General features: G+C 45.3%; 2 protein-coding genes across 2 annotated transcripts; both read left to right on the top strand.

The window, feature by feature from the left end:
• Positions 1–2,979: 2,979 nt before the first annotated feature.
• Positions 2,980–4,956, top strand: MELLADRAFT_102252 (uncharacterized protein; the record flags this gene model as incomplete). Its single annotated transcript, XM_007405323.1, has 1 exon — positions 2,980–4,956. The coding sequence occupies one exon, from the start codon at positions 2,980–2,982 to the stop codon at positions 4,954–4,956; it is 1,977 nt and encodes a 658-aa protein (XP_007405385.1).
• A 5,616-nt stretch (positions 4,957–10,572) lies between these two features.
• On the top strand, positions 10,573–11,843 carry MELLADRAFT_70763 (uncharacterized protein; the record flags this gene model as incomplete). The annotated part of the gene is made up of 4 exons (XM_007405324.1): positions 10,573–10,646; positions 10,755–11,007; positions 11,088–11,394; positions 11,458–11,843. 3 exons carry the CDS (start codon positions 10,755–10,757, stop codon positions 11,705–11,707), a joined length of 810 nt encoding a protein of 269 aa, XP_007405386.1.
• Between the last annotated feature and the right edge of the window lie 282 nt (positions 11,844–12,125).

Below are 12,125 nucleotides of genomic sequence, written 5' to 3'. Positions count from 1 at the left end.
TAGATCGTCGCATTCCCTTCAATCACAGCCGATCATAATCATCATACCTTCAAACTTCAAAACAAAACAATTGATCAATCATATCACAATCAATCTATCAAGACGGACAATGGAAGAGGAGAAAACGAAAACGATGAGATGATTGTTGATGGTCTGTAACTTATCCCTCAAGTTTCTATAAAACAAGATCCTCTGAACTGAAATCTTATTCATTTTCAAATACAACATGTTTTAATCAAAACTCAAATCGAATCACTATCTTCGATCAAAAAACATTTAATGAGATGTTATTGCTCAAATTTCAATCATTATTTTTAATTATCATTACAGAAGGTGGATGTAGATCAAGGTCAAGTAAAACAAAAGCGTAGACGTTTAGATATGAATATTGATCAAATTCAAATCAGATTCTTAACTCAATCCAAATCAATTGGCTTACTAATTCAAAATGAATCCTTTACTCGATCATAATATACTCTTTTCACATCAAAATCAATATAAGATAAGTTCTGATCTCATTCTATTTAGATGGAGCCAAAACTTCACAATCTGACACCCAACTTCACACACAGGCCAGATGCGATCATAAACAGGGTCTCCATAGGTCTCCATTGAGATTTTTCAGATCTTCCCTCAATTCTTTTACCTCATACTGATCTGGATGGCAACTTCTCCTATTGTAGGTATGTTTGTTTAGTTCAGCATTCAAGATTCCTTTGTTCATACCTTATCAATCTCTCCTGATTCTCAAGTATCCTGACTTACTTTCTTCTATCTTGTGGGTTACAAACTTCTAGATCGATCACCTTTGTATTCTCTTGGTCAATGCAATCACTCCTGTGCTATCTAGGTGAGTTTTCCTCGGACTTAGATTGATCTCAGTCTCCTGAAAGCTTTGGTCATTTGAACTAACTCATCTTGATTTTTTCCCTTTTGTTTCACCCAACAACCATCACCAAACCTTTAAAACTGATTTCAGGCCCCTCCCTCATTGTAGTCATTCACACTAAGTGAGTTACTTATGTGCTGATGAGTAGTTCTGACTTTTACATCACCTCTACCTCTCTTTAACATCATTCATATCTACTAGAATGAGTTCTTTTTTTGCTATCTTATCAGAATAACTCATTTACTTCCTGTAAGTTTTAGCCAATCTGCCTGTCTGTTCTGTTTTCAGTTATTCAACTCAAGTAAGTCTTTGTGTTGATTGTTTTTTCTCATGAAATCAAGCTTGGCTATGAATTGAACATCATGATTGGAGTTGATGTACTGAATTCTAATGCAAGATGAAACTAAGGTCCAGAGGCCAATGTGATCAGCGAGATAGGAACATGACCACAGAGAGTGTAGGGACCCAAATGAAAGAAGTTGAGATATTAAAGTCCTCAGAGCAGAAAACATTTGCATAAATAACAAAAGGTTTATCACAACACAAGGGCAAATAAAAGTGCGGCGCCCGCCGCCCAATTGTACTAGTCTGAATGGTTTGGAGTCAAGTTCAAGATGGTTGATTGACCTATTTTAATTGAAAAGACATTGATTGGTGTTGAACGTTCTCGAGTTGATTCATGCAACTGTAAGGCTTGGACTTCATTGTGTGTGAGTGGTGAAAAGGAGGTATTGGTAGTTGACTTTGGTGTTGGAGGTCTGGTTGAGTTTTGTTTTTGGAGTCGAGTCACCATGAACAAGTCGTGATGTGTGATACCGCATGCGTTAGCCAATTGGTAAATTTACCAATTTGCTAACGCAAAATGACCAAAAATTAACTACCGCGGGGCTAATTTTTCACCGGTGTGGAAAAGACCCTGCGGTTGCGGTAAATTTAACCTTACCGCACCCGACTTACCGCACGAGTGCGGATGCTCTTATAAGGCTTGATGGAACATCTTGATTGAGGTGTTGATTGGAGGGCACCGGTGTTGGAGTGAACCAAAGCGGCAACGAAGGTGACGAAATTCCCTGTCGCCTGATTTCAAACGAATCAGGATACATTTGCGGCGCAGTGCTGCGGGCGCAGCTGAAAAAAAATAAAAAAAACGGGCCCAAGGTGTCAACCTTTCTAGCGAAGGTGTAGCAGGGCTACAGTCTCGTGTATGACCTAATACCGAAAGGGACTGTCCCAGCCTGTATACAGTATCTGTAACCAGGATAACTGTATCCAAACCAGGCTAGTTCCTTAAGCCATCTTGTAATATTGCCATTGCCACGGAATGGCAATCCTTGTAATACGGCCTAGGCAGTAAACTAGCTTGTAACCGATATGTCTATTGTATAAATAAGAGGGTTTTCTTCGAACTGTGAAGAAAACCCCAGACCATTATTCATTCTTATTTCTTTTATACAACTTGTACACGTTATTACAGATCCCAATTAAAACCATTACAATTATCTTCTTATAAACTCTTTATCAGCTACATTAAGCAATAAACCTTTATTCGAACTACCATTCTTCTTTTCGTCTCTATATCCTCCATTTGCCAAACTTACCGTTTCATCGCATAAAGCCCGTCTCGACTAAATCCTCTTAGCCTCGACGCATACTTCCCCTTGAAACCTTTGACAACTTTGGATTGTACCATTTCCCTATCTTGCCTGAAACCTAGATTACTTAGGTCTAACAACAACTTACGTGGGTTATAGGTCAACCCCGTTACACTGGTAGCGAGAGCTAAAGATTCTGAAATTCGTACTGACGAATAAATTTTTTTACTATCTTTTGATTTTTTTGGAATTATTATAATTCGTGTTTACAGAAACAGTTATTTCCGTAAAATTCATCTTTTTGACGCTTGACGCCTAAGAAATTCGAATTGTAACAGCGAATAATTTCAAGAAATCGAAAGTAAGTAAATAATTCCGTATAAAATTTGTTGAAATTTTTTTTGAAAAGGATAAGGTGCTCAATTTTTTTGATTATTTATGTTTGGTCGCGTGTTTCTTCTCTTTGATTAAGAAAAAACAGCCATAAATAAAACAAGCATGCCTTCCAAGAATATCGACAACGTCACTCCCATTGAAGTCACACCTGATCAATGGTACAAATTGTGTGGACACCTTCCTGCTTTGGCAGAAGGAGAAACGTACTCACCGGAAGTCATCGCCGGCTTCAGCGACGAACAAGTCATGATTAACGAAACCATTGAATCGCTCGCTGCCGGCACTTGCCTATGCCTTGACAGGTACAGTCAAGCGATCCTTGGAGTCAATGCCCTCAACTTTCCGCACGTCCTACCAAGATCTCGGTCTCGTGCAAATACCCCGGCGGTCAATTCACCCGTTGGCGCCACGGAAACGACGGCAGCTACTTCCAAAGGTGGTTCCTCGAAAACCCCTTCTGCCGCCAATACACCATTGCCTCTCTCTGATCCTGGCTCAACTAAAACAAAGTCGAAGCCACTTTCCGCCCCTGGTGGAATTTTGAATACCACGCCTATGAGCTATTCCGCTGCGATTGGCACCATAAGTCCCGCAACCGGCTCGGCAGGGATGCAGAACTCTGGTCGATGTTCGACATCTGGCATCACCACTGGTCGCACCATTACGAATCAACCGGACACCACCCGTTCGGCCAACACGTTTCGGAAGGTCGACAGCCCGGGCTTTGCACCTTCCACCGCCTTGGGTTTGACTCTCGGCAGTGGGCCCCCGCGGAACCCTAAACCGGACGCTCCTCATCTCAACACTCCCCGTGCTAAGGCCTTCACATCTGCTGTCGATAGTATCATGGCAGATAAGGGTAAACGCTCCGATCGTATGGAGATCGAGCCTTCTCCTCTTCCTCGTGACGGCACTGGTATCGACAATTCCGAGTCCCGCCAATCCGACATTACCGTCACCATGCGACCTGATCAGCTTCCTGGTTGGTTGGCCTATCAGGAGTCTGTCGCTCGGAAGATCAAGGCCGAATGGGACGCAGAGATTCTCAGAGGCGAAGACGTTGAAATGTCTCCTCCTACCCGTCATGATCGGGCCTCCGCCATGCCCAGTACCAGTCAACGCCCGGATCCAACGGCTGGTCATTTCAGTCCTCCCGGGTCTCCTCCTCCTAGCTCTCCAGCATCGGGAGCTAGGGACGCTTATCAACGTCCTCCACCTATGGCCGGTCGTTCAATCTTCGAAAACGACGCATACCGTGCTTTTAAAGCCATGAACGCCAAGAAGGCCCCGCGGTTCAGCGGCACGAACCACAAGGACGCCGCGACTTGGTGCGCCAGCACGGCCAAATCCTTGTCCATCTTGGGTATCGACCGATCCATCTGGCACCGTGTTGGGATGCAACTGGTCGAACACGCTGCTCTCACCAAAATTGAGCGTGTCATCGACACCGAATTTGCCCCTCGGAACTGGGAAGAATTCGTTACTTTACTTAAGAAGAAGTTTCCATCCACCTTGACTGTCGAAGCTTTGTTTACTCGTTTCGGAAATTTCGCTTTTCGCCCGAACGAGAAGGCTGTAGAAGCCTATGGTCGGTTCCGTGTCATTCAAAACGACGCCGACACTATTGGACTGAAGTACGAGGTCGAAGCCATGTGGATCAAGAAATTACCACCCAAGCTTCGCGAATTAGTGCAGACTCAGGTTGATCAAGCTCGTGAGATGGGTCTCAAGATGAATATGGAGCAAGTTGTTGAATGCACTTACAATAGGGATGCCAGGATCCAGGAAAATCGTGAAACCTTGTATTCCACCTCTGACAACTCTCGTAAGCATTCTCGAAACAACAGCACCAAGAAACCTAATCGACCCTCATCCAGCAAGCGCAGGACCAATAACAGCTCTTCCATTTCCACCGATCCACCTTCGAAGAGGTGTTACAACTGTGGCAAGGATGGCCACATTTTCGGTACTTTATCTAATCCGATTTGTCCTGATGCTCCTACTTCCCGCACTATGAACTACTTCAAAACCCACAAGAAGCCTGAGAAAGATTCTGCCTCCGGACCATCAAAAGATTAGGCGAAGAAGGTATAGCTCCCCTTTATTCGCCCTGTCTCTCTTTGTCATCCCTTATTGCGTTTGAAAATTGCAATGAAACTGTGCCACTCGTTTCTGATGATAAAAACCTTGAGCTAAATGTGCCGTTGATAGAGCACACAAATCCACTTCCTTTGGAAGTCGGTCATGAGAATTTGTTTGATGAGAATCAGTGCCCGTATGTGTCAAATGACAGACACCAAGATTCGCTTAATAACGACGAGCATCTTGCCGAAACGAGCTCTGTTGATTCACCCCTTTCCCCTCCACTTGACATCTGTGTCGGCCTCTCGAAGATGCCTGATCTTGTGGTTAAAGACCATCTTTCTGTCGAAAGGCCGGTCAACGTCTTTGGAAAAGACACATGCGGTTTAACTGATGCTGCTCCTCCTGCATTCTCACCGGCCAGTGAGCCCAGTAGACAGGTATCAGGGGATTGCGGCCGTAGCTCGGCCGAAATTCTAGCCGCTATTGAAAGTGACTCTGGATTGCCCAGAGTCGACTTTGTTTTGACACAAAACAGAATGGCGGTGCGCGTGTTACTCGACACTGGCGCACGAACGGCTTCTTATGTTTTGAAGTCTTACGTCGAACAATGTGGTCTTTCTTCACAAAGGGTGAAGAAGACCACTTCTATCTCTGGTGTTTGGGGGGATAGTAAATTGATTACTCATTCGAGTAATGTTCCAATAACACTTGGAGGACTTAAGTTCGTCCACAAGTGCAGGATAGCTCCCTTGCAGTCGTATGATATCATCCTCGGTATGGATTGGATATCTCAATACGCCGTCTCCACTGATTGGGAGACGTGGGTTTGGCTATTAAAAGATGTAAAGGGGAACACTGTTAACTTTTCCCCGGCCGACGTGGATTCCCCTTCGGAATCAGTCCATCTGATTGGCGGAGATCCTCAGCTTGATGAAGAGGATATGCCCATCAACAGAAGTCAGATGCGTCGGTTCTTGAGACATCCTAATATGGAGGCTTGGGTAGTCTGTGGCTCAGATCGTCTGGATTCCATGGACGAAGTGGGTGGTCCTCGAGAGGAACTCCCATCGGAACTACCTAAGATATCGGTGGATTCTCCGAAGCTACGCGCAGCCGCGAAAGCTTTGGTTGATAGATATTGTACCTTGTTTGATCCAATTGATAAGGCTCCCGAAAAGGAGCATGTTATCGAACACCTTATTGACACTGGTGATTCGAAGCCGGTTTCGCAACCAGTAAGGAGAATGTCTCCTTTACTCTTGAGCGAATTACAAACCAAGCTGGCCACTTTGCACAAGAATGGGTTTATACGACCATCAACTTCTGCTTGGTCTTCGCCAGTTCTATTTGCGCGTAATGCTTCTGGGAAGCTGCGATTTTGTGTTGACTACCGCGCAGTTAATGCAATAACTAAGCGGGACCGTCATCCTTTGCCTTTGATTCAGGACTGTTTCGACAATCTTCATGGGGCGGTCAGATTCTTGAAATTAGACCTTCAGCAAGGCTTCCATCAGATGAAGCTTGCCCTTGATTCGATCCCGAAAACCGCTTTTAGTACTCGCTACGGTCATTATGAATGGCTTGTTATGCCGTTTGGACTAGTAAACGCACCAAGTACTTTTCAGCGCATGATGTCGGATATCTTACGTCCATACCTTGATAAATTCGTACAGGTATATTTAGATGACATATTGATCTATTCTAAGTCTGACGATGAACATATCACTCACGTTGACTTGGTCTTGGACGCCCTCCGCAAAGCTGATTTGAAGGTCAGTGGAGGCAAGTCCGAACTCTTTGCCGACGAAATTTAGTTCGTCGGACACATGGTGTCTAAAGATGGGATTAGACCAATGAGTGACAAGATTGATGCAATAAAGGCATGGCCTCGCCCCGAAAATGTTCACGATGTACGATCATTTTTGGGACTGGCAGGTTATTATCAACGTTTTATATCCGGATTCTCTAAAGTTGCGTCTCCTCTGCATGAACTTACGGCAGGAAACGTTACGAAGAGAGCCCGGATTGAATGGACACCGGCCTGTGAAGTCGCTTTCATAACGCTCAAAGAACGTCTTGTGAGTGCGCCAATCTTGATAATGCCAGACCCCGCGAAGCCTTACGTTATAGAGACAGACTCTAGCGACTTCGCGGTTGGTGCTGTTCTACTGCAGGAAGGCTCCGATGGGAAGCTTCATCCGGTAGCTTTTGAATCTTATAAACTAAATGCCGCCCAGCGTAATTACCCCGCCCAGGAACGTGAACTATATGCGATTATTCACGCCTGGAGGAAGTGGCGTAACTACGTGGAGGGCGCTGTGGCAGACACCGTAGTACGTACGGACCATGCTTCTCTCACTTATCTTTCCACGCAGGTTCTGCCGACTTGCCGTCTTCTTCGATGGATTGAAGAATTCGGCGAGATGACGATCCGTGTGAAATATAAGAAGGGCTCCACCAACTTTGTGCCTGATGCCCTCAGCCGGAGGTCAGATCACACTATTCTGGCCATGTATGAGCCCAGAAATGGACTCGAAGATGATTCGGATTGGCCATTGGTATTACCTTATGTCAAAAGTGACCAACGCCTTCCCGATTGGGTTACGACCACTGCAATTGATACTGCCGTTCGACGTTCACACGAATTTGTGTGGAACGCTAACGATGAAACCCTCATTTGGACTGGGGGTGGTGACGAACCAAAGGAATCCAGCCCCTTCATCCCTTTCTATCAACGAGCTGATTTGATGAATACCTTTCACGCTTGATATGGTCATAGGGGAAGGGACGGAACCCTCAGCCTCCTCCATAACCGGGGTTGGTGGCCTGGTTGTTACGCCGATGTTGAATCTTTCGTCAAGCACTGTCCTGCTTGTCAAATTTTCGACTCTCCGGACCTTTTTCAGGAGACAGATCGACAACACTCTTTGCCTTCCGTTGCACCTTTTGAACGTTGGGCAGTCGACTTTATTTCCCTTCCAGAAAGCAAGGAGGGATTTAAGTGGATACTAACAATGATTGATCATTGTACGGGTTGGCCTCTCGCCATACCCATGAAAACAGCTACATCCGCAAATGTGGCCGAAGCCTTGCTTCACCAGTTGATTGAAGTCTATGGCGTTCCATCTGAGATCCTCTCGGATCGTGGACTTAACTTCCTATCAAAGGAAATGGATGCGTTCTATAAGGGTTGCGGTATCCACAAGTTAAACACCTCAGGATACCACCCTCGGACCAACGGGAAGTGTGAACGCTTCAATGGACTCCTGGAACAGGCTCTCTTCAAGATCAATAAAACCCTGGACCCCTCGAGATGGCCGGAATACCTGGCTCAGGCGCTGTTTGCTGTCCGAATTAATAAAAGCACGGTCACCAATTTTTCCCCATTTGAGCTCCTCTACGGAGTCTCTCCTCGCTTAATCAGTGATCCAGCCAAGTTGCGACCACTCGAGAACTCTCCGGACCCCTCTTCCAACAAGGACCGATTGGAAAAGCTTCGTTCATCCCGGATTAAGGCTCGTCAAGCCCAGGAAGAACGTGCGAAGAAAAACAAATCGAGATTTGATTCAAAATTTGAGGATTCCCCTTCAAAGAAAGCTTCATCCCGTATCGTCAGCTACGCCATTCATGACAAGGTCAAGCTTCGGAATGAGACACGAAGCAAAGGCGAGCCCGCTTGGTATGGTCCTTTCGAAATTTTTGACAACCTTGGCAACAATGTCTACTTGTTGCTCGACCATAATACCAATCCCTTTCCACATCCTATCAGCGGGAATCGACTGAAGCCTGTTCACATCCGCGACCATACTCTCGGAGACTCTTGGGCTTTGCCCCCACGTCTTCTTCAGGAAATCAATCGTGAAGATATCAAAATTTCAAAAACCATCCTCACCGCCGCTAAGAAACTATCGAAAACTCAGAAAGCAACAACTTCAAAGATTCGAATTGTTGGTCGGTACGCTACGACATAGGAATGCCATGTTTTTTTAGGGGGGGGATGTTGTAGCAGGGCTACAGTCTCGTGTATGACCTAATACCGAAAGGGACTGTCCCAGCCTGTATACAGTATCTGTAACCAGGATAACTGTATCCAAACCAGGCTAGTTCCTTAAGCCATCTTGTAATATTGCCATTGCCACGGAATGGCAATCCTTGTAATACGGCCTAGGCAGTAAACTAGCTTGTAACCGATATGTCTATTGTATAAATAAGAGGGTTTTCTTCGAACTGTGAAGAAAACCCCAGACCATTATTCATTCTTATTTCTTTTATACAACTTGTACACGTTATTACAGATCCCAATTAAAACCGTTACAATTATCTTCTTATAAACTCTTTATCAGCTACATTAAGCAATAAACCTTTATTCGAACTACCATTCTTCTTTTCGTCTCTATATCCTCCATTTGCCAAACTTACCGTTTCATCGCATAAAGCCCGTCTCGACTAAATCCTCTTAGCCTCGACGCATACTTCCCCTTGAAACCTTTGACAACTTTGGATTGTACCATTTCCCTATCTTGCCTGAAACCTAGATTACTTAGGTCTAACAACAACTTACGTGGGTTATAGGTCAACCCCGTTACAAAGGTAACATACTCGTTTGCGATTACAAAAGTAATTCAGTGGACTTTGAGTACCTTTAATGTTGAAATCATACAAACAGGGTTTATACGAAGGCCTGTTTTGGGCAAGAAGCCCCGGCCAATCTCAGGCCAAAGAATTGACACGGGGTCTAAGTCCCTCGTTTGGTCGGCATAGTCAAGTTGTGGGTCAGTTGGGCCTAGTGTTCAGGTCACAATGGCAATCGGGAGGGACCGACAGCATCAAGGGTCAGGCCGCCAGTTGTAACAAACGACTTGCGCAGGTTTGAGTGAACACTAGGTACAAGTTGACAAAAACGACTTGGGTGCAGGAATATGTCGATTGACTGCGCGATGATCAACTTCTGCTGGAGCAGGCTAACATGGATGATACAATTCGCACTTATGCATAGTTGAGAGACAAAGAGAATTATCAAAACAGTATAACACAGATGGATCATTGAGAACCCCGCGAGACGAGATCTGTGAAATGAGGAAATGAATGTTAAGTCAGTATGAAGTATGGATATGGTCGATCAGAACGTGTTTCAGAGGCTGATGATTTCTCATTTCGGGTTTTTGAATTCAATGTCCAAACCAATTCAAACCTGTTGCCAGGAGTTAATTAGTAGGGACTCCAATAAGAGGTGCCAGATAAATTGGGCGAGTATAACCTCAACTCGCTATAATCGTAGAAAAATTTGCATGAACGGTGAAATTGATATCCGAGGGAAAACTGACCAGGTTCAAGAAGCAGCCGACATTCGAGAGGAAGCAGCCTCGACATTTCGGGATGAGAAAGGAGAACTGATGTGTGTCGGGGTGAGGGAGGTGAGGGGCATTGGGTGACTTCAGACTTGCGAAATCATTTTATAGGCCAAGCAAGCAAGTCGTATATGGGTGTGCAGAATTGCGATGGTTAGGGCTATCACGATTTTTTTTTCAAATTGATGAGACTGCGGAAGCTCACTCTAGTGCGTTAGGTCTGAAAGCCCCCCCCCACCCTCACATTCCCCCTAGCGTCACCCGCCCTCACGCAAGCCATCCCGACACACGACACCGATCAAGCCGCCCCATCGACCCCCTAAAGCCTCGAAAACGGTCAGTTTCTTTATGATTGCGATAGCCAAGGATCATGAATCATTTTGCTCACTTCGATTTTCTGTCCTCAACTCTCATTGTGATGTCCGGACGTGATCGCCATTATAGATGACGACTATCAGCAAACGTAGAAAGTTCGTGGCCGACGGTGTTTTCTACGCCGAATTATCTGAATTTTTCACCCGTGAACTTTCTGAGGAAGGATACTCCGGATGTGAAGTTCGAGTCACCCATGCTCGAACTGAAGTCATCATCCGAGCTACCCACACTCAAGAAGTTTTAGGTCAAAAGGGTCGTCGAATTAGGGAGTTAACTAGCCTTGTTCAAAAGCGATTCAAATTCCCTGAGGGAAGCGTCGAACGTCAGCTTTTCATACTTGATCTGCAACTCCTCCCATACGTCGTTTTTCGATAACTCATTTCGCCTTTCTGTCACACATAGTTTACGCTGAGAAAGTTCAACAGCGAGGATTGTGCGCTGTTGCCCAATGTGAATCCCTCCGATACAAACTCCTCGGTGGTCTCGCTGTTCGACGTGCTTGCTACGGTGTTCTCCGATTCATCATGGAGTCCAATGCCAAAGGTTGCGAGGTGGTCGTTTCCGGTAAACTTCGTGCTGCTCGTGCCAAGAGCATGAAATTCACCGATGGTTTCATGATTCACTCCGGTCAACCCTGTGTCGACTTTGTTGACCAAGCTGTCCGTCACGTTCTCTTGAGGCAAGGTGTACTTGGTATCAAAGTCAAGATGTGAGTTCCGGCCTTACTTGTTTTTCTCGCGTTTGACGGATGCTAAACTGTTCTCAATTGTAGTATGCGAGGCTCTGACACCGAAGGACGTAACGGTGCGCCTGCTAAGCCCCTCCCTGATTTGGTCACCGTCTTCGACCCCAAGGAAGAGGTTATTGTCCAACAACCTACCTCCGAAAACTCTCGTGCAACCGAAATCAACCCTGGTCTTGGAGTCGGTCTCGATGCTGGATTGGAACCTGTTGCTGAGGGTATGGAGCCACAAGGTCTCGAACAAGTTGAACCTGAGGCTGAGGAGCTTGGTGGATATTGATTGTTGCAGTCTTTGTTAATTACATAACACCTTCATGATATCGTAACAGCTTTGATGCCGTTATCTATTTTTTGCCCATGTAACACCGTTCGCTTGTCGTTTCATGCCTTGTTCGGAAGATGACATGGCTCAAAGTGCATCTGCCTGAGGCTTTGGCATCATGAGTTCAATGTCGTGAAATTTCCCTAAGGCCAGGTTACTTGCTCCTCAGTACAACATTATTTGCCTTGCCTTTTATCCCTCCTTGATATCTGTGAATGCACTCATGAATCTAGTTTTCCTTGACTTCCATTTCTTGAAACTTAAGTGAATTTGAGTGCATACTCCTTAACTGACAACGGGGCCAAATGGCATCCAAGGTTTGATAGACCTGTCTTTGCACCTTAAAGTTGATCCTCTTTTAGTGCCTCCTATTGTC

This window comes from Melampsora larici-populina (genome assembly GCF_000204055.1).
Source record: "Melampsora larici-populina 98AG31 unplaced genomic scaffold MELLAscaffold_3, whole genome shotgun sequence".
Classification (NCBI taxonomy): domain Eukaryota; kingdom Fungi; phylum Basidiomycota; class Pucciniomycetes; order Pucciniales; family Melampsoraceae; genus Melampsora; species Melampsora laricis-populina.
The sequence above is the reverse complement of the archived record's forward strand: the minus strand, read 5'-3'. Positions and strand labels throughout refer to the sequence as shown.